At 38.7% G+C, this 23433-nt stretch overlaps 1 protein-coding gene and 1 long non-coding RNA gene across 13 annotated transcripts in view; one reads left to right on the top strand and one right to left on the bottom strand.

Moving 5' to 3' along the window:
- Nucleotide 1: 1 nt before the first annotated feature.
- LOC309370767 lies at nt 2–19192 on the top strand. 3 transcript variants are annotated; one of them, XR_014168662.1, is made up of 4 exons: nt 2–80; nt 4839–4899; nt 17612–17659; nt 19118–19192. It is a non-coding gene; the product is annotated as an uncharacterized lncRNA (long non-coding RNA). The 3 variants fall into 3 exon arrangements; XR_014168663.1 differs by lacking the exon at nt 2–80 and adding an exon at nt 334–519; XR_014168664.1 differs by lacking the exon at nt 2–80 and adding an exon at nt 1465–1689.
- Nucleotides 13716–23433, bottom strand: part of PTPRE (protein tyrosine phosphatase receptor type E) — a 140419-nt gene continuing 130701 nt past the window's right edge. For all 10 annotated transcript variants that reach the window (XM_081912687.1, XM_081912690.1, XM_081912691.1 and 7 more), the window contains 8 exons: nt 22854–23003; nt 21382–21475; nt 21068–21144; nt 19216–19350; nt 17685–17810; nt 17260–17411; nt 16023–16158; nt 13716–15191 (listed from right to left, as the gene is read on the bottom strand). In XM_081912687.1, coding sequence (XP_081768813.1) covers nt 15117–15191; nt 16023–16158; nt 17260–17411; nt 17685–17810; nt 19216–19350; nt 21068–21144; nt 21382–21475; nt 22854–23003 — 945 coding nt within the window. In that variant the 3' untranslated portion in view covers nt 13716–15116. The remainder of the gene's footprint in view (nt 15192–16022; nt 16159–17259; nt 17412–17684; nt 17811–19215; nt 19351–21067; nt 21145–21381; nt 21476–22853; nt 23004–23433) is intronic.

Genomic DNA, 23433 nt, shown 5'->3' with positions numbered 1-23433 from the left:
CCTAACTCCCCACTTAATTCAAATCCCCGCTCTGACGTCGTCACGTCCGTAACTCCGGCGTAAAACTCTCCTCACTCCAGGTCTGTATCTCTCCGCCACGCAAAACTTTGCCGCCTTTTCTTTTAACTTAGTTGTCCCCTGCCCTGGAAGAACGATAAAATATAATAATGTTCCTTACCCCATCACCACTCCCACACTGAACTGAGCTTTCTGGGGGGCGGGGGGGGAGCGGGCTGTGTGGGGACTACTTCCGAATGGTTTCCGCGGAAGCATAAATATGGCGCAACGTTTTATCAGATTTACTTTTTAAAACGACGCGCGGTGGATTCTGATTGGAGAACGCGGGATGACGCGGGGAGAAAAAACGATCCAATGGGGAACCCAGAAGGCCGTTCAATTTTTAACAGACATTTAGGAGAAGCGCCGTGCGCGTTTAGTTCCTTCGCTTCTCGCGCCAAGCGGCGGAGGCGGGAAAAGGGCTCCCGCCTAGGGGACAGCCGTAATGCCGCTTACCTGCGAGTAAGCGCTTCTGAACTCAAGTAGGCGTGGTTATGAGGGTGCCGTCCGTCCTCTGTTCTGAGGTGCTGCTTAAAAATAGCACAACAGGGTGGATATAATGACAATTTTTGAGTGCTTATGAAGTAGCTGAAGAACTTCCAAGTACAATGATTGAATTTTAAGAAAAAGAAAGAAAAGAACAGCCGGCTTTGCATTTGCATAGGTTATTGTATTTTAGTGTTTTGTTGGAAGCCGCCCAGAGTGGCTGGGGAAACCCAGCCAGATGGGCGGGGTATAAGTAATAAATTATTATTATTATTCTCCCCCCTACCCTATTTTCTTTTTCTGAAAATGGAAAAACTTGCCAGGTGCAGACACGCCCCCTAAATTAATGGAGGATGGGGGGGCACCCTCGTGACTACACAGGACAGGGGTGTGGAAACTTGGAGAAGACCCCTCGGTCCCTAGGAGTTGGATCCTATGATACAGGATCTGTCAATTGCAGTTGCACACAAGGAACTCTCAAGTTCTCCAGTTTAGCATCTCTTTTGTAGGCAGCCCGTCCCAAGCCCATGCAACTGCTAAAGCTTGCTTTTCACCATCCCAACTCCCATCTCTGAAAAACCCTCTCTCCTATGCAGTCCCACTGTACACCTGCTCTCATCTTCACCCCCATGTCCGTGCCTCCCCCCAATTTTTTCTGCAAGATCGCTGCAGTGGTGAACTCCTGCAGCTTTTCAGTTATACGTAAATGACACGTAAGAAACAATTAGTTACTTTTACTTACAAAGAGATACGTCTAAAACATACCTGGTTTATTTCAAAAACATATTTGAAATTTTAGCTCAGAAAGAAGAGTACGTATAAATACATTCTACATTTATAAAGAAATGCTTTCTACATTTATGCAACAGGGGATGCATGGGAGTCTTCTGAATTTCTAAAGGTAGGAGTTACTCTCGAGCATTATCTTTGGCATTTAATCCTTCCTGCTACCGTCAAATACCGGTGCTTAATATAATTACAGTATTTTCCTGTGCCTTTGTGTGCTGGTTTGACTTTTTCTTTTCTGTTTTCTTTTTCTTTTACAAAGTAGCCTCTTGTTTCCCTGGACAATATATGAATGGGAAGTTGACTCCTTTGTTACTTAGTTTCAATATTTATCTAGATTGGGAAGCTCCTTCTGATGCAGTAAGTGAAAGTGGTGCTGAAAGAAAAAGTATTTTATAAATAGCATACTCGTAAGCTTTCCACCAAAAAAGAAGAAATGTCCATCTCAAAAGAGTCTTAATGCAAAGATTTTTGTTTCTTAGTTTCTGGTCCAAGGAGTAGGGCCTCTTGAACCTTTAGGCTGACTGTTCTAATTTCATCACATTTCTATTTTTAATATGAGCAGAATCTTGTGAGTTACCGTAGCTTGTTGAGTTTGAGAAGGCTAAACTCAGTTGATGGATGTTGTGTATATTTTGGGTGCTTGCTAATAAAATATCTGTTCTAAGTTGCTACATCAAATCTGGAACTTCATGCAGAACCAGGAGTGAAATACATTGTAAAAAAGTACTATGGAATATTTGAGGACTCCACATCCTTTCTCTCTCTCAAATGAGGCAGTTGAGGAATGCAAAAGGGATAAGTTTTAGGATAACAAGAAGGGAGAAAACACTGAAAGGGGTGGGGGGAGTGGCTGCTTTAAACCTTCCACCCCTAATTTACTAAAATTTCTGCTGGTGTTTAAAGTTACCATTTTCTTCCCAGTTTCCTCCATCTCTGCTTTACTCAAACTTCCACCACTTTAAACCACTGCTTTCTGCCTCTCAGTGTGCCTCCCTTCCTCACTCCCATGCTGCTGTTGTGCAGCCTGCCTTCACATTTGCTCCTTTATCCTGCCCTGACTTCATTCAAATCCAGGTCTGTGATGTGGCACTGCAAACCTCCAGTGGGGGCTGTTTGATAACATTCTTACATTTATATTATATACAGAGAAACCAATCCTCCCTCCCAATTAGGCTTCCTGGAGCAGGGTTTCTCCCCAACCCCTCAATCTGAATAAAACCTGCAGTCATTTTGATTTCATATCTGTATCGTCTTACATTAGTCTTGCCTGAGCTGCTTCCACTTCCACTTTCCATTATGTCATCAGATTCATAAAAGTGGAAAAGTGAATATCAAAAGCAGATGAGGAAAACTGCTTTAAAATTTAAAAGGTGACTGAGATAGTTATAGATTCTAAACTCTATACACATGAATGAAACAAAATGAGTATGTACAGTGTATGTGTAGACCTAAATGTCTTTGAGTGTTGAGGAGAGAAAACAGGATACTCCACCCATGGCCAATAATGTATAGTATTGTACACTTTTTACAAGAAAACTGTATGCATGGTCTGCAGAAGTTTGTTTTCCCTCCCATGTTCTGTATGTCATTTTTTCTGCCTATTTAATTAAGGTACCTGGGAGTAAACCCCACTGAACTCAATAGGACTTATAAGGAACTTTCTTGCCTCGCTTCACCCTCACTCCAGACATTTTGAGTACTTGAGTCATGTGAAATCTAGTAATTTCTAATGTGGCTATTCTAATAAGGCTATTTTTTTCAGGGGAGGGCGTTGATACAGCTGCTTGCCAAGGGCACTAGGGACCCTATGTACACCTCTGGGTGTTTGTATATTGATGATTTAGTAAGGAGGTGATATATGTGTGAATTATATATTTTTTGTGTAGAAGTAGTTGATACTGAAAATTAATAGCATATACCTTGCAATTTATATGCTGCATATTAACTTACTTCCAGTAGTTTGCCTTGGTAGAATATATGGTCTAGTATCAAGTTAATAAAGTTTTTGCAAGCAGAATATATACACAAAGGAAGCAAAGCCTCGGCAAGGTCATACATTCTTTTCTGCTGCAGGGCATAACATTTTAATATTTAGATTTTTCAAAAAGCAAAATCTCTTGACATTTGTGCTTTGCTTTTGTAATTTTTATAGTTTACCTCATTTGCTGTTTTCATGTGGCTATGATGTTTAGTCACTTCAAATGTGTTGTAGTTCAGTGTAAACAGCTTTGTTAATGTTAGCTTCGCTTTGGAATTAAATTACTCTGAAGTGGCAAAGCTACTGGCACAATCCAGTTTAGGCCATCCTGACCCCATTTACTTGGGAGTAAGCTAAGCCCCACTGAATCCAGTTCCCATTGGACTAACCTCTGACTAAACATGGTTAGGATTGCAGTGTAAATTTGCCATTAGATTGCAACATGTAAAGTTTGAGTAGTCAACTTAGTAAAACCTGGTTATTTTCAAAATAGTATAACATTTCAGTCACAGTTATACAGATACACCATTCTGAAGTTACTACTGTGTCATGTGCAAGGGTATAATTGAGTAAATAGCTGACAATGTACATCATTTTATCTTGATAGACTTGCTCTTTAACATGCTTTTGGAAGTTGCACCTTTGAGCCAGTTATAAGGGACATCACAGTAGGGTATTTTATTTTATTTATTGCATTTCTATTCCATCTTTTCCTCCAAGGAGCTCAAGGTGACATACATGGTTCTCCTCCTCCTTATTTAATACCCACAACAACCCTATGTAGTAGGTTTTACTGAGAGGCAGTGACTGGCCTAAGGTCACTTTGTGAGCTTCATGGCTGAGTGGGGATACGAGCCCTGGTCTCCCAGATCCTAGTCCAACCACTCCAGCATGTAGGAAGAAATCATTCTGACCATACAATTGTAACTATCTGAATTATATTTTCAGTATCTCGAGATACTTGCTGCATAGGAGTGCACTCAAAAGAAAGGATTTTCTGCAGAAATAATGCTGCAAAGTAACTTCACTATAGTTTTACTGTAATAAAAAAAGAAAGATACCAAGCCTTTAGCACACATTCAGGATTTTTTACCAGCATGTTAAGACTTACAGATAAGTGAACCAAGTTTATAAGGAGAGATACCACTAATGCCAGTGTGGTTAATGAGGAGAGTCAAGGAAAGCGATTGGAGAAGGCTTCATTCAGAAAAATACTTCCTTTTTATTTTTATTTGCTACTTTTTTGTTCACATTTGGCAAAGGGAGCACAGCCCTTGCGGGGGGGGGGGATGCAAACAATAAGGGATTTAAAAAAGAATTTGAGGAGCAAATTCCAAAAACATTAAAACCAACAATAAAAAGAGGTAAAATAAAATGGAGACCAGCTACGGAGGCAGTCCTCTTATGGATCAGTAACTGGTTAAAGAACAGGGAGAAGTGACCAAGAAAAGCTTCTCAGAAGAGTCCCCTGAGTGTTTGAAGTTTCGCTGCTTTTCATGAAGTAATGAAGGTCACCTTCCCTTCACAGGAATAAATGGACAGTTCTCCCAATGGAGTGATGTAGAAAGCCAAGTCCCCCAAGATTCTTGGTAAGACTCCACTTTTGAACTTGTTCATAAATAACCTGGGGTTCGGGGTGAGCAGTGAGGTCACCAGATTTGCTGTGGCCACCAAATTGTTCAGGTTTGTAAGAAGAAAAATGGATTTACGAATTAGCTACAAGAGGATCTATCCAGACTGGGTTAGTGGGCATTACAATGGCCAGTGCAATAAATGCAAACAATTCTAAAGTGATGTACATTGCTGGGGGAGTCCTAACTTTTCATATATGCATTTATGGGGTCTGAAATGGCAGTGACTTATGAGGAACGAGATCTTAGCTTAATGAAAATGTTGAGCCAGTGTGTGACAGGGTTTGAAAATAAAACTGTCAATATCATAATGCTGTTACACAAATCTATGGTAGGAGTCATTCTGCAAAGAAACAAAAGTTTGTTGCAACTTTAAGAACTGTTTCTGTGAGTTCGTGGTGTGGTTTTCTAGGCTGATTAGGTACAACTGGTGATGAGTACAAAAGGAGAAGTTGCAGTTTGCATTTGCCTGCAAAAGAGAACACCCACATACTTTGTGTTTGTAAGGTTGTAAATAAAACTCTTGCTTGAGTATTTTACACCTGTCTTGTGGTTCTGTTGTCTGCTGCCAGGAAAATACAGCTCCAATAATCTATGGTGACTGCACTGGAATACTGTGTTGAGCTGGAAAAGGATATTGTTGAGCTGGAAAAGGGAGGAGGAGGTAACCAAAATGATCAGAGAGCTGGAACAAGATTACAACATTTGGAACTTTTTAGTTTAGAAAAAGGTATTGTGGAGCATGATAGATTTGTATAAAATTATGCATGATGTGCAGAAACTGGTAAGAGCAGGGGTTTTCAACCTGGTCCCCACCGCACAGTAGTGGGCATTTCTGGATTCTAGGTGGGCGGTAGGGGTTCTATGGAACAAGCTGTATTCTCCTTCCATCAAGCACTGGTGAGTGGTAAGGAAATTTTACCATCAAGAAAGATGCAATAGTGGGCAGTAGGTATAAAAAGGTTGACTACCCCTGGGTTAGAGAGAAGTATCTATCCTTCTCACATGTACTAGAACCTGGGCCATCCACCAAACTAGAATGCTGAAAGATTTAGGACGGACAAAAGGAACTATGTCACACAGCACATGATTAGACTATGGAATTCATGATTGCAAGATGTAGTGTTGGCCATCAACTTGGATAGTTTGAAAAGGACATTGGACAAATGTATGGAGTAAGAGCTATCATGACTGTATTACTTCTGCATATTAGTTGCTGTTGTGCTCCTGTCCTTCTCAAAGACTTCCCACATGAAACCATAGCTGCTTGCCCACTATGAGTACAGGATGCTGGACTAGAATGAATTTGGTCTAATCTTATTTTATTAAGAACTCTGTGTGTTTTCACTTTTGAGAAAGATGGGCCTGCATATTTTCTAGCTAAGGACAGTTACTGGCATAAGCTATAGCCATTTATTTTTTCATTCTAGATATCTAGATAGTGTAATCTGAATGCCAGTATTTGAGGAAGGTATGGTTTATCAGTAACTATTTATTTCTATTTGTAAGACACAAATCAAAAGCTCAGAGACATGATTCTTGCGTGCATTTATGAATATGCTTTATAAGAAGCTCATATTAAATTCAGATTTAAAGTCCTTTCAAATAATTAATCTATCTATCTTTTAGATGATAAAAGTGCAAAGTGTAGCAAATTACCTGGGGAAACAGAACTCCAAAACATCAAGATATTTTATTTGATATAAAAAATGGTAACAAATTGTCGAGATTTTTTTCTTTCAACTGCCCTTCTCCCACAAGAGTTCTGTGTTTTATTAGATCAAATATAATATAGAATATTACTTTTACTAATGTATTCATTTTAAATACACTATTATCAAAGCCACAGAGGATGTTCAGAAAACAGCCTACAAACCTCATAATGAGGTCTGCCACTGCAGTTTCAAATAAAACTATATAGCCTGGGTAGTAAGAAATCTTGGGAATGATCCCGAGAAAGTCACTTATAATCCAGCTACAGTGGTCTTTGTTTACACGTGAGTTCTGGCAAAGTGAATAGATGTATGCTAGACTGGATAATTAAAAAATCTGTCAACTTACAGGTTTTCAATATTCCGAATCAGAGTTCTAAAAACAAGATCTCAACAGGGCCAAAATAGATTGGAAACATTTTAAATTCTTCCAAGTTCTAAGCACTGACATCCCATGTAGTCAATTTTATAAGCTTTTTTTCCATAGTCTGTGGCATTAGGTTACCAAGAATTAAACAAGGAACTGTCAGAAATGAAGAACTTGCTCATGGAAATTCACAAGTAGTTTTCTCATGATGATGGCAGATCTGGATTTCAGTTATGTGAGACACAGTTATCTACTGCTTGGCGACTGAGAGGATTTTTATTTTTTTAAAAAAATATCTTCCAAAATAGTTGATTCTTCAAGAACTACAAGCAATGGGTTCTGATTGATAGTTGCTATACGTTAACCTCAGAACAGGGATGTACCGTAATTGAAAATTGTAACTTTGTGACGTGTGTGTGTGTGTTTTCATAGAATTCAGACACTCTTTTACAATGGCAATGAGTAGCTATCTACCTCCCATCAGAACCCCTCCCCCCCCCCCAGCAAACAGGGTTTTACCAACTTAAAGCATGATGAAGGTAATCTGCACTGTAAGAATTTCTGGAACTTATTGGGTGGAGATCTTACAGCAGGATCCTATTAGTGAAAGTAACATTGGACAACTGTGGATGGCTTCAAGGCAGGACATTTAGGAAAATTTGGTAAATAAAAATACCATAGAATGGTTTTGATATGAATAAAGAAATAGTTAGCCCAAATAAATGGTTCTGTCCAGTTTTAATGCTCCAATGAAATCTAATCTAATTAGATTATACCTAATCAGGATACAATCTTCTCCACATAGCTGAGATATCAGTGGTGTGTGCCTTTGCATTATAGAAAATAGTACCCTACTAAATCCAGAGTGGTGACTGAAGCAAACTAGGACATGGTCTACACATAAAGCAACATGAGGGTAGATAGAATGTTGAGGAAGGAGACAGGATGCAACCATGTTAAACTATCCATGGACACCCCAGATTTGAATGCTCCAGCATATTAAAGCACCCTGCAAGTAAAAGCAGCATTACCAGGAAGAATGGTTCTAGCACAGCTTGTTCCCAGTTGTTTTCTACTCATGAAGGAGTTTTGAACATAGGGGAGGATTATAAATGTGACCACCTATTTGCAGTCTGCAGTGGAACACTGCATGTAACACAGGCAGCACAGAGAGGAGTAAGGGAGAGGACATACTGTCCAGACACTGCTGGATTCCTTTTGTACTTCCTTCAAAGGAAAGATGTTTTAAAACGAACGTATCATTCTCTTTCAGAAATTTAATATATGCAACAGAACCATCTCTCTTGGCACACACAAAAGTGCACCATGTCCTTTTTATGCCATTCCCCATCACCACCATGTTTCTGCTCCTGCAGTCCAGTCTAACCCTCTCAAATCCGTTTTGATGCATGTGTAGACAAGGTCTAAAATGCCTGCCATGGCTATATTTGTTTCAAGTAGACCAAAATGTACTGCCCAGAAAGATTACATTTACTTTTGTATAATCCATTGGAACAACTGAGAATAATGATTACTTTTATTCAGATTACTTAGAATAAATAAGCGTGTTCTGGTTGAGAAGATAAATTGCTGTTGCAAATTAATGTTATATGTATAATGCTTCATTTTTAACTCTTTTTTTTGTCAGAACAGTGCTCTGAGTCAAATAGCTAGAGTTAGCTAGTTCTGGGAAGTAATTTAAGTAAGGGATTTTATGTCCTTTGCACTATTGCTGTATTTAGTTTAAATGAGCAAATAGTAGAGGAATGAAATTAAGAGATTTAAAGAAAGAAATGCAGCCTGAAAATAAAAATGAAACCTTGTTCTTGCATCAGAATTATTAGATCTTGCGATTTGCATATACAAATAATTCAGCAACATTCACTGGCATTATAAATACAGCAAGATCAAATTATAAATGTAATAAAAGAAAATATCACTGTATAATACATACATATATTATAAAGATCTTGACATAAATTAAATATAGTTTTGCATATACAGAATAAGGTTCAGTAGCAACATACTAAAAATGATACTGCGTAATGAAAACATTTTCAAATGCTGGAAACAAAGATGTTCAAATTCCTTTAAAAACCAATTCATAAAAGTCATTTTCAAAACACTAATCAATACAACAGGCATTCTTCTGTTGGGCCTGATTAACCCAAGCCATTAAGTATCTACTTAGTACAAGATTTCAAAACTTGCTTGCATCAAGAAATGCTTTCCACACTGAGTTGTCTGCCAAGAACTATGTTGTGTGTTGCAGGGAATTCTGGAGTGCATTATGTCACATTCTTAAATTTGCATAGTGAGACTAGCTGGCCCCTATACAGAGCACGTATGTCCCACAGCACCAGGGCTGTTTCCAGGATTCTTTGGACCCCATGCAAGAGATAGCAGGAGGCCTGAACACGCAGAGGAGAGATGCAGAAACGTGCACACACAGAGATACACATCCACATCAAATACAAGAGAGTGCACACTTCGTGCATTCAGAAGAGTACATGAGAGTTCAAATTGTGTAGGGTCACAGGGACGCAATGCTCCCCCTGCCCCCAGTAACCCTCTGCATGCTTCCTACTCCCACAAAGGTCTGCAGGGAATTTCTGAATGCAGCTAGAATATTGCTGCAGATATTTCTGCTCAAACCTTAGGAGAGGAGAGAATGGAGATGGCACACATGAGGATACTGGAGGAGGGGCTGGTGCACACACTCCTGGACTGTTTCAAGCTCAGGTGTTCTTTTGAATGCATGAGCAGGGCTTCCTCCAATATCTTCTTTTGCTCCTAAGCTCCACGCAGAGGGCTAGCTGGCTGACTAAATGGGGCGTGCGGATGGACTGGCTCTAACAGCAGATGAGTCGGGGGCACAGAGCCTGTGCTGCCTGATATAGCATCCACTACTGGTAACATGGGAGACCTCAAGTGGACCAGGCAAACTGTGAGCTTAGGCTCGCCCAACTTCTGCAACAGTGCAGAGTTAATCCTGAACGTTGTGGCTGATTGTGGGCTCTGCAAATCCTGTGACAATAAGGGGAGCAAAGAATCCAAGTACGGTATAGAATGGAAACACCTTGGCTGTCATACAGGCAACAGAAGGTCAAGACCAGAGCCTTCCTTTCCCCACACAGCTACATTTTCCCACACACATTAACTGTTTGCATGCCTGTGTGCACATTGCTCTTGTTTGTTTTTAAAGCATTTTTATGTATATAAACTATTAGAGGGGGCCCTGCCAGATTTTGCTAGTCCCTGGTGCCAGGCCTACAAAGGACATGTCTCCTCCGCTGCTGTATTCTGCAGGAAAATATCAGTAACAAGTGATAAGATGCCTTTTGGTTAGCTAAGTTACAGTTCTTTATCTTCTTGTTAGTCCTTGCAAGGCATTAAAAAAGCAGATGCAATAAAGGGAGTGCTGGCCTGCTCCCTCCATGCATTGGAGGGCAAAGATCTGTAGCCAGGACGCTGCTGCATTAGTGTTAGCTCTCCATGTAATTCAGGACGCAGATTGTGCAAGGTTCTAAATCACACTGGATCTGCATGCATATAGCAGACATCCAGCTTCATGGAGGGTGAAGCTGGGGAGTTAACACGCTCATGCCCTCTCCTCGCACAAGTATAATCGCATGAGGGTTTTAACACACAAATAGGGCTATTGTTGATTCCCTGATAAATTGATAAGGAACCCTGGGTTTCTAGAAACATACTCAAAATAAACTGCTTTAACAATATTACTATTTGTGCACTGTTTCTGAGTTAAGCATGTACTTAAGAGCTTTGGCAATCAATGTCCACTGTCACACAAGACAATAAGTTGAGTCACATAGTGACTAGATAAGCAGATCAGAACATATAAATTTCTAATCACTGTTTGGCATTTATTAATGCAATCTCATGCAATGTAAAAAAAATTTAAGTGTGGAAACCCATAAATATGTTTGTTATACCATTGTACGAAGTATCACAGTCTTATTTGACTAAACACCTTGAAGTGAAAAACAAGCTTTCTAAAGTTGCAATTCACCAACTTCATAAAACAGATTAGTTGTGATTAAAAGTGATTTGGCTGGGTTTAGCACAGTATTTCCTCAACTGTGGCATGTCTTGTCGTCACCAAATGGGAGAACCTAGTAGAACTAGATTGTCTGAAGGGAATCCAACAAAGCCACAGAGAAGGTTTTGTGCTTCAGATTACTTCAGAGAATTTAATCCCACGGAATTATCTGAAACTGTTGAGTATAGAAATTATTCCACATTAGGGGAGGAAAGCTGCTCATTTGGCTCCATTTTAAGTGCACTCATATTAGTATTACCAAAATGAGCCTCACCCCAAGTATTCTGGCTTCACTTGGGTAAATATAAGAAAAGTTAAAACATCCCTACTTCATTAATGGATTCCGCTATGTGCATTTCTGGCCCACATCTTACGTTTTTAAATATTGCTTTACAGAATTAAGAGAGCTCTGGATGCTATTAGAAATATTATCTAATAATTACTTCCTTCCACCAAGGCAGGATTTTTCTCTACATCTGGAAATGACTTTGTTTGGATAATTTAAAAAGGAACAACTGCAATGCTTTCCCTTAAGCAGATTTCACAGTTACAGCTCTGGTTGCTGGTCAGAGGTCAAGGAAGGGGTACTGGACCAGATACTAAGAGAAGCAAGGAATTCCAGTGTCATGGATGAGGGAACAGCAGCTACCTATGATATTCTAGGTTTACTGAAAGCTAGGAAGTGGGAAATTAGAAGACGGAGACTAAATTGGTAACTGTAAAGACTATTTTTGTGTTATCAAGCTAATTGAGATACTTTGGCTAAGTGCAGAGAGGCCATTCATCAAGGAGCCAAGAAAACCGAGGGGACATATTCACCAGGACACAAAAAAGTCCAAAGGTGTTACTAATATCCAGTAGTCAAAAACTCAATACCAGGACTAGCACATGTCTCTATTGTAACAAAAATAGAGATATTAGGAAGAATATGATTATGGTTTTGTCATACCTAAATAAAAACCCCAGTATTTTGAAAACAGCAGTTTCCACACAATTTGTACTGCATTAGAAAGCGTCTGACACTCTTAAGGCTGTTGGAAGCAGCTTCTAAAGTGGTGGGTAGAAACAGTGGTTTTAAAAAACCTATCTTCATCTATTAATGTGCTCACAGATTTGGGTCCATAGTGTATTGGACTGTTCATTCCTCACATTTTGGAGTTTGGATTTCCAAACTTATTATGATAGAAAGCTTATTTTACATTCAACTCTTAACCAAATAATGGTGTTTGCTTTGGGGCTTAGAGAGCTTAACATCAATCACCTCTTACAATAAATTCTATTCATTAAGTGCATAACAACTGTACATATACATATAGATTTACAGAAGTGCATTACTGGGAAGACACAAGCAATAAAATGGCAGTGCTTTAAAAACAGTGTGCTTATAGACTAACCTGAACTGTTTTCAATTAAAAGTCGGTAAGTAAAAGACTCATGTGGACACCTTGCAATCCTCTGAATTGCTAAAAGTATCCACCTTTCTTCCAGTCATGTATTAAAATGAACATTGATTAAAATAATGTAGGATCTGAAATGTAATGACCAGGTTAAAGTCTACATAGTTGTCAATAAGGCTTTCCTTGTTGTATTAAAAAAACCACCAATGAACAAGCCCAAACTATTGCATATTAGACATTTATATACAAATTATTCTTTTGTACTTGTGCTCTTTAATTTATGCCTTCTAAAAAGATGGGAGCAATAGATATAAAATGTACTGTGTGTTTTGTCATTTTTCTCCAAAGCTAGTTTTGTCTAGACGATGACATTGCCACATGGGGCTTTATATATTGTCACAGCCATTAAAGTAAAAACCCTAGGAAGCAACCCATCATGAAAGTCAGTTCAAAACAAATGGGTTTTGTGCCCTAACAGTAAATGGTTTGTTGTGCACCAACAGCCCAAACCCAAATTTTGTGGGCACTCCTACATGTCCATACTTCATTGGCTACACTACTGGGATAGTTCTGTATACTTACAATAAGAGAGAAAATTGTGAAATCATAGGTCATATAGGAGGTCTGAAAGCATACTGGCATTGAGGAGTACCACACCATTTGTAGGGACACAATTCAGGACACGGTTCATTCCCATTAAGTACCACTGACACTAAAGGAGCACAAGTGTATTTCTCTGTTTCCTTAATTGAACACTAACACCAGTATTCTAAGGACTTGGAAGTAAATGTCTTGACTTCAGTAGATGCTATTCCCTGATTCAACTAAAGATTTGTCATGACTATACTCCATTGACACCAGTGAAGCAAGTTTGCCACTATGTAATTACTGAAGTTGTGTTGCTTTCAGTAGTGCTTAGCCATAACTATCTTAAGCTAGATTGTTTTAAATTGAAAGTATATGTTTTCCTTTATATATTTGCTTTCTATCTGGCAATATACCTTTTTGTGATAGGAAGAACAGAACCTCTTTCTTTTCAAAATACAAAATAGTTTCAAAATATTGATTAATTAACTTACATTAAATATGTTACTTTATGTTAATATTTCTTTTTAAAAAATTATATCAGGTTAAATAAAGGTGATCTTTTAAGATTATTTAACTGAATTCAACGAACTCAGTATTTGCATTATGGTGCTAAGTTACAGCTTGCAATTATAACAGAACTATCTAGTTTGCAATTATAACAGAACTATCTAGAGAATCTTGTCTTCAAAAATAATTTTATGTTTTTTACGTTTTATGTTTCTTTGCTAAGGTTCAAAATCTTAGACAGTTGCTTGTGGAGGATTCATGTACCATTATATATAATCCACTGAATGAGTTGTGCTTAACAGGAAGAATGCTTAAAAAATACCAAAAAAAGCAAACAGATATAACCTGGCTATTGAACATTAAGATTAATAGTTGTAGAATATTAACCAACTTTCTAGAGCACCTTAAATAATGTCTTCCACAGTCAGCAGTTCACATTAGCATCAATAGGTTTACAAGTGGAGCAAGGTGCTGATGAACATAAAAGCATCAAAACACTGCCACAACCAAAAAAAGAATACTCTGCAAATACTGAGATGAATGCAGCAAGCAAATGCATATGGTCTTGGGTGGCCACACTCATTTCAGTGGGGTGTACACAGTGTTTCCTAGTAGCATGTGGCCATTGTGTGGAAATTGCTCTAAGAGAAATAATTGCTATGTGCATGGATTTGGATCCAGCCTATTTACTCTTATTCCTCTGCTTTATAAACACGGGTTATTTTATAAGTCATCTAAAAGTTAAAAAATAAAAAGCAGAATTTCATAGATGTTCAGGGGAAAATATGGGTATGATCCAGCCAAAACCAAGCATTTTTGAAGTCCCATTAATGAATTTTAAAAGTATTTATTTCCTGTTCTTCGATGGACTCCCATCCAAGGGGCTGATCAGATCCATGCACACTTAGCTTCAGCAGTGCTGCAGCATCAAGTGCTCCCAGACCATTAACTGGACTCCATATCCCATTAACCTCAATGGGAAAAATTTAAGCATAAGCTTAATACACCCACTGAAATCAGTGGGTATTGAATATGCCTAACATAGGCTGGATTGTGCCCTATATTCATAATAGTTTATACTGTGATCTATTGTACACGGCCATCTGTTATGCAAAACTTTAAAGATCACCTTGATCCAGCTTGGGGAACTAGATACACAGACACAGCCTTTGCACATATATCCCCAGCTGAATGGGGTGTCCCACATGCAAAAGTGTGCTAGATGTGCAGCTCCCCTATTTTATGTGCTGAAGCTGCACATGTTGAGCATTTCAAAACAATAGCAATCCTGCTGTTTTTGAGGGAAAGTGGGACTCTGGAATCAAACAGGTTCTTCAGGGGTTTTTTGAAACGGTTCTGCGCATGCTCCTTTGGATCAGAGAGTGAAAGTCTTGAATAATTTATACATCTAAGGAGGCATTCCAAGCAAGCCAAACATGGTAGTATGTACATTTAGAGTTTTTAAAAAGTCAATGGAAATAAATTAACATGATTTACAAATCTCTGTACAGATGATTAAATTAATAATAATAAGGCAGGAGTTTTCACTTGAAATTGGCATAATCAGAAAATATGTCAATGAAATCTTGTACCACTTTGTAGCAGAATTCATACTGTTCCTGAAAAAAAAAGAAGAATACATTTACTCTGATGAAAATTTCTCTGAATCATAACAATTCCAGTGAAGCATGTTTAACTCTAAACTGGAACATAATCCTATCTCACAGACAACATTTTTAATTTCTTATCCTGTTAAAACACTTTATTTTTTGCAGGTTGTAGCATAATTAATTTTAAAATCTAACTAAAACAACAACAGTTGGTTCACCGAGAAAGCAGATTTTGAATGAGAGGTGGACAGTGAGCCCAATGGGACCATTTAAAATAACCATAAATCCTATCAGGAGTCACTGTCAAATCAAGAAGTTTCCCATTTACTTTTTCATTTTAATTAGTTATAGCCTGCCTCTCAGGGTGGGGAAGCCATCAAGAGGCAGCTAAAAATGGCTATATTCTGATATTCTGATACCAGGACACATATGCAAGCCTGACTATTGCTATTGTTTTTAAAAACAACTGTGAGAGGCAAGCAGAGCACAAATGACCAGCTCTAATTAATCTGCCCCTTATATACAGGGAGGCCACCCTTGCCGTAATTCCTTGATTGCAAAAGTATGCAATAATATTTGGATCTTGCCACTGCTATTAGCAGTTCAGAGGACCAGCTGTACACCCCTCTCCTCTGCCCCCAAAAATCCAAGATACCCTATAGCACTGTGCAGAGGCTATTCAGCAGTTTCAAAAGTTGTTGTGGTGTGGCTTTGCAGCACGACTAAGCATTGGCACTACATGTATTTGTGAACACCCAAGTCCTGTGTTGTGGCACTTTGCTCAAATACCAACATCCTATTATCCTTTTGACAAATATTTTTGTGGTTAAAACAACATACCAGTGTTTGCACCATATGTGGTCTTTGCAGTCGTAAACTCTTCACAGCTTGAAATACATCTAAGAGCCCCTCAGCTTTGACTCGCTCCAGAATATTGCTGAGTGCAATGAATGTACCTGTTCTTCCAGCTCCAGCACTATAATACATATACATTTTTTTCTTTAACAAGTTATATTACCAAATCCATATTCAATACAATGAAAATACACCCTGAATTGATTCCCTGTTACTGAGAAGAATTCCTGCATTGCCTCAATGTTCTTTCCAAGGACTGGCAGAAGCAGAATAAATTATGCCAATTTGCTTAATATAAACATTTTCATGCAGATAACGGAATTTAGTTCTACTAGCCAAGGAAAACTTTCTTGAAATATAAACTCACGTCTAAATTTTTCAACCACCCAACCTTAATCTTGCAATCACTTTATGTGCATAAATGTTTACATCATGCTATTTCTAAACTAACATTATATAAACATAGTTCCTAGCACTTCTGGAAACTCTTCCAAACATCCTTGTCTCAAAAGCCAAAGCCTGACTATCACTATGTGACTGACTGCTGTGCATTACACATGCTAATAAGAAATTGGGCTTCAAAATCATGAATTCGGTTTATCCAACAAAAGCATCTGGATCTGCACAGATCCAAGACTTGTTCAGCTTTCATGGGACACTTTAACAGGTTAACACTTGTTGTTCTCTTACATTGGAGAGAACAGATCTCTGTAGCTGACATCTTATGACAATAGGTGACTGGTAGGTGAGTGTGGTTTGCCCAAAATGGCCTTGCAGCCCAAATTCAGAAGCCAGGCAGATCTGATTAGGCCTGTGGCCAAGAGGTTCCCCATTGCTGATCTAAAACTCCAGAAAAGTGATATTAAAGCCTTGCTGACTAATGCCCCATTTCTGATAACTGAGTATCTGGCCATAGTTGTCCATTCTCTCTTAAACTCCCAATCAGAGTACAGAAAATAGTTTCAAGGCTACTAGATTTGTAACAGGGACTGGGCATTACAATCAGGTCATACAGGCACTTCATTAACTGCAATGGCACCTGGTCAATTTCTGGGGTCTGTGTATTTTTTTAATAGAAAATTATTGTCTTTTTTAAAAAAAGTTACATTTTTACATGTTTGCAAATATTTGTCATGGAAATATTGATGGGCAGAATAGAAATATTGCAAACTTACAAACAAGCAAAGGTGTATGGAGCAAAATAAAATACAAAACTATTTACCTGCAGTGCACTGTAATGGGGTGGTTTCCTGTCTGCTGTTGCTGCTTTTGGACAGCTGCAATGAGGTCAATCATTCCCTTCCCTTCAGCAGGAATTCCAATTTCAGGCCATCCATGAAAATGAAACTGTCGGACAAGTCTGCCCAGTTTCTCCTGGTCATCCAAAGGCAAGAAAACCACAAATTCAATGCAGCTTCAAGAGTGGAACGGAACACTGGAAGCCATCCACAGACTATAGGATGGCTATCTATAGGAACCTTTTCATTTATGGTCAATGTAAATTAATCATGTGATTTATATAAGGTAAGAGGATTTTAATGAGTAATCTAAATTGAGCTAAATTTACATTTCAGTTGGCTTTAAGCAACCCTGAAGTTCAGAAAACCACAGCGGACACAGACGTATTTAAAATGTTATCATTAATACCTGATTGTGCATAATCAGGAAGTCCCTGACGCTTATGGCATCAGCCAGTGAGTCACTCTTTATCTCGATGGTAATCTCTCCATAAGTAACAGATCCCTCTGATGGCCAGTACTGAAAACATTTTTCCTGTAACATTGAGGGAAGAAAAAGGAATGAATGCTGACTCCAGAACTTGGTTGAAATACAGATACAGCACTGGTTCCTCAAAACATTAGTAAGAACTAGTTCCTGTCTCCTTCCCTTCCCTCCAATCACACATTACATATTAAACAGAATAACTAATTAATGCCCCTGTATCTGAGTACTGAACAGAAGAAGAAAAATACAGGCAGTTCTACATGCTCCATGTTTTAGTTGATGCCTGTTTTCTATGGTCAATTGATGTTACACAAGCATATGCTTGACATGCAATACCTTCTGTACTTTGGGAGACAAATGAAAAGTTTTTAAAAAGGGGAAAAGTTAGAAAGACACATTACTGTAAAAACTTTCACGAATCATATGACAACACAAGTTGCTTTTGTAATGACTTAACAATGATTTCAGCAACGCTTGAAACGGATATCACTGTAAAACCCATTATATCTCACCTTACGTTAAGAAATGTAGTTTGATGCTACACCAAACATGCAGACTTCTTGCCACCATGCAGAATAGCTGTCAACGTTTCCCTTTTTTAAAGGGAAATTCCCTTATTCTGAATAGGATTCCTCGCAAGAAAAGGGAAAAGTTGACAGCTACGCCATGCAATTGCTGACACACAGTGCGGTCCAGAGGAAGTTAAGTAAGCACTATTAAGCTCCACTGACATCTTAGCACTCAGTTGAGCACACTTAATTCCCAATGATTTCCCAGTTGACTTGATTATGTGTAACTTTCCCTAGAATTGTGACAATTTTTGTCTGAATTTTCAGTACTGGGGATCATCAAGCCAGGTTAGATACAATTCATGTGAAGCTGTGTGCATCAGGAACCATGCTACTACATGTATCATTCCTAGCCTGAAAATCTGTTGTCAAGAGCAAAGTATTTTTTAAAAAAAGTGGGGTGAGGAAGAAGAACAGCAAAACACTACAGTAACACCACATAGTCCCCAGGCTGCTGCTAAACACAGCTGGGCTTTGCTAAGTTTTGGTGGTATGAAGAAGAAGAGTTTGGATTTGATATCCCACTTTATCACTACCCAAAGAAGTCTCAAAGCGGCTAACATTCTCCTTTCCCTTCCTCCCCCACAACAACACTCTGTGAGGTGAGTGGGGCTGAGAGACTTCAGAGAAGTGTGACTGGCCCAAGGTCACCCAGCAGCTGCATGAGGAGGAGCAGAGACGCGAACCCGGTTCACCAGATTATGAGTCTCTTAACCACTACACCACACTGGCTTTCACAAACATATTTGTGGCTAATTATAAGCTAATTATCTTTTTTTTTTTTAGTGGGTTGGAATGTCCTGAAGAAAAACTTCATTTCCTCATCACGCTTTACGCTATTCATAACAAAATACGTTTTTTTTAATTGGGCAAAGTGGTCATACCTGCTCCCTTTCGAGAACTTCGGTGAGCATTACAATTGTGTGGCATTTCCATTCCCACACCATTCGCCAGAAGTCTTCCACAGTGTGAGGAAGAGGTCCTTGTGTTGCAATGAAGTAATCCTTTTGGCGATAGCCCTTCACAGTAAAAAAACATACATGCAACGATTACCTGATGGCTCAGTGATTTCAATTTTTTAACTCCAGGAAATCTAAAAGTAATTCTAGACTAGTTAGAAATATCAGAACAATCTATTCTTTTCAGAAAGCTCCAGAATGAGCCACAAATCCAGAAAACTGTAGTTAGTCCCTTACATACAATGGAAGGATAGGGAAGCCAGTTCAGGAACAAAAAAACACTTAAGATTTGTATTGTATTGTATTGTATTGTATTGTATTGTATTGTATTGTATTGTATTTGCATTTGCATTTGCATTGGTATTGTATTGTACTCTACTCTACTCTACTCTACTCTACTGTATACTACTAGCATGGCATTTATATCCTGCCTTTCCTCCAAGGAGCTCAAAGTGGTACACATGGTTCTCCCCCTCTCCATTTTATCCTTAAAACAACCCTGTGAGGTAGAATAGGATGGGCAGAGAGGCAGTGGTTGCCCAGAGAGCCTAAGGTTGCCCTGTGAGTTTCATGGCTGAGTGAGGATTTAGGCCCTTATCGCCCAGGCCCTAGTCTAACACTCTAACCCAGGGGTCAGCAACCTTTTTCAGCAGGGAGCCGGACTACTGTCCCTCAGACCTTGTGGGGTGCTGGACTATATTTTGAAAAAAAATAATGAATGAATTCCTATGCCCCACAAATAACCCAGAGATGCATTTTAAATAAAAGGACACATTCTACTCATGTAAAAACACGCTGATTCCTGGACTGTCCGCGGGCCAGATTGAGAAGGCAATTGGGCTACATCCGGCCCACGGGCCTTAGGTTGCCTACCTCTGCTCTAACCCCTACACCACACCAGCTGCCATTCATGATCTGAATTCAGGCAATAATCTCAGGTGGCTGCTTCATGTGGGCATGATGAACTGATACTCCACCTGGCCCCCTGGCTGCCAAGTCAGCCCTGAAGAAGCCTTGCATGGTTGGGTTTACTGCTGCCACCCATGTGAGACTTCTGTGAGGCCTCTGAGAAAGGGCAAATGGGGTCTTTCAGAGTGAGAGTGGGAGCCAGGTGCCTCTCGCCACCCACCACCTGCGAGACAGACTTTCATGCAAGCCCTGTAGGCGTGCACACACACACACATGTACCACAAGAGAGAAATAATATATATGATTTAGAAAAGTTTGAAAATGTAATTAGGTGGCACTGGAAAGACTGTGGGAATTTAATTGGGTTCTTTAACTGACTTATTAAGCTTCCCTCGAGGACTGTATTAAAGTATTAGAAAATAAAATAAAAATCTTAGGGTCAAGAGAAAAAAGATGGCAGTGTGTATATAGAGATGAACCCTACGACTGAGACCATGAAGGAGTAAATACTGTTCAGGCAGCTGAACTGTATTTGGAAGAAGCGGAGAAGAGGGAAATTCTTATTTGATAGCTAGAAAATGCTTCTCTGCAGGTGGGGACTTCAATTTCTGTTTTCTCTTAAGGAACAAGGAGAGCAGGGAGGTTTGTCTCTCTCTGTTGACATTTTAAGTGCAAAGCCATACTTTTTATGATGTTGATAATTCGATTCTTTTTGAAAATTCTCAAGTTACTCTTCAATATAGCTCATGTGGTAATGATAAAAGCACATGTGCAACCATGTTGCCTGCTCGTCGAAAACAAAGTTGATTGCTGAAAAGACTTGTAAAAATCAGTACTACACATATTCCACATACACAGAAACACTTACGTCTATGAAGGAAGCATTGATATAATCCGTATACTCCTGACCTCTTTTCATTGAAAGAATCACTCTGTTAAAGTCATCTAAAATACAAAAACACCACATATTAGGTTTCTTAGAATACTTAGCATTTTATAGTCAATAATACAATAAAGCTATGAAGCTGCAGGCTTTCGTAGAATCAAGTTTACGATATATCTTTGTACTTCAGCCTAGCAGTGCCACCTGCTGTTGAATGTGTAACATAACTGTACACTACTAGGTAATTTGGATTAATAAAAGTATTTCGGTTTTTACAAAAAGGAAAATTAATATCTTACATGGGATGATTTGGATAACTCTGGCTTTCTTCATATTTGCGGGCAGATTACCAGTTCTCATGTTTTCTTTCATTATTCGAACATTTGTTAATTTCTACAGCAAAAAGAGAGATTGGGCTAGGACTTTGTAGATTACTGTATAAAAACACAGAATACCAAAAATGGCTAACAGGTACACAGCAAAATTTCATGATATTCTGTTCCTTTGAGAGATTTCTAGTTGATTCACCTGATCCCAAACCACATAAACCTTCACCTGTGTTCTTTTATGTTACACCTATATGGAAAGCAATTTTTTAAAACCTGGAAACTACGACACACTGCTTTTGTTTTCTGCAGGCAAGGTATGTAGCCAGAAAGAGTGTTTTATAGGGGCTGGATATGTACAGTTCAATTTCTAGTAGCTTGTATGTATTACTTGTTTCTAGGTTAGATTACTGCAATGTGTTATACATGGGGCTGCCTCTGAAGACAGTTTGGAAACTTCAGCTGCTGTAAAATTCAGTGGCCAAGTTCTCACTGGGGCAAGACAAGCTGAGCATATAGCGCTAATCCTTGCCCAACAGCACTTGCTGCCAATTGGTTTCTGGGTCCAGACCCTGTGTTTGGAGGGCCTTTTCTTTGTCCCTCCCCTCCCCAAAAGGTTCAGAGGCCGACAACATGAGAACAGGCCTTTGTTGTGGTGGCTCCCCATTTGTGAAAAGCTCTCCCCAGAGAGGCTTGACTGGTGCCATCGTTACATGTCTTTAGGTACCAGGCAAAAACATTCCTCTTTACCCAAGCCTTTGGCCATTAAATATTCTATGGCTTTTTATATGTGGAGAGACTGTTATTATGTTTTTTCTGTGGTTTTTTATTGTTTTTTTTACTATGCTATGTAAGTTATCTTTTTAATATTGTACACTGCCCTGGGATCTATGGATAAAGCGTGGTATATTAAATTAAAATAAAGTAAGTTTAAAAAATAAAGGTAGTATGTACATATTAAACAATAAGTATTACACACAGAATCATAGAATTGTAAAGTTGGAAGAGATCCTGTGGGTCATCTAGTAGTCCAACCTCCTGCAATACAGGAAAGCTGAACATTGATGTTATAATTTACCGCAAATGTATGTATGAATGTAACATAAAAAAAACTTCCAAAAGTAGAAGGGACAATTACTTTTGTTCGTATTTGCAAATTCAGCAGATCTCAAAATGCAAAAGAATGGGTTGAGCTACAGTTAAGTCGAGAAAGTATAACTGGTGTTAGCCTTAAAACTTAACTTCACTCTCCAGACATATTATATATGCTATGCATAATATGACTATTATCACCAAATTCTAATTCAGGTGAAGTTTCTTTTTCTAAAAAATACCCAACCCCAACCCAATACTCTAAGAGGATTAACCTTTTAAAAATCAGAGTAAGGAACTATTTCTTTCAAGTGTGAGCCTGAAATCTTTGTAAAATTTTATTTAATACTTACTTTAAACTCTTCTTCTAGCCCTAGTTTGACAAGATTTGGTGCTGCATTGTGCGATGGCTGCAGGTGCTTTTCTAAGGAAGACACATCTAGTTCTGTGTCACCATAGAGGTAGTATTCAAGTAAGGCTTGATAAATGAAAGAATACTGCATCTGTAAAGAACGAAAGCCATTTTATAAGCCAGGACACTTTAAATATTACTAATCGCATATAATATATGATACGAATAGCCTCCAGCTATCTCATACACTTTTATACAGTAGTCAGAAATGTAACTGTTGCCTTTAAAAATAGTAGGTAAAAAACTTACACACACGTTATGATTGAATAAGCCAATAAAATACAGTTTACTGTTAAGGAACAAGTCTAGGCTTATCCCTCTCTCATCCACCAGAGCGACCACAAGGAGATTGGAAGTTTTCACTTCCATTTTCAATTAACCCAAGTTCAGCATTACATCGAAATCCTAAACTGTGGCTAATATATGGTTTATTGAAACAATCCAGATTCAAAAACCAAGGCTTGGAGACTAATCACAATTCGTTTGAGTTTTGATTAATCATCCTAAGGCAGTTCAACAAA

Source organism: Podarcis melisellensis, assembly GCF_964234715.1.
Source record: "Podarcis melisellensis genome assembly, chromosome: 5".
Classification (NCBI taxonomy): domain Eukaryota; kingdom Metazoa; phylum Chordata; class Lepidosauria; order Squamata; family Lacertidae; genus Podarcis; species Podarcis melisellensis.
Note: the sequence above shows the minus strand (reverse complement) of the source record. Positions and strands in the feature narration are given on the sequence as shown.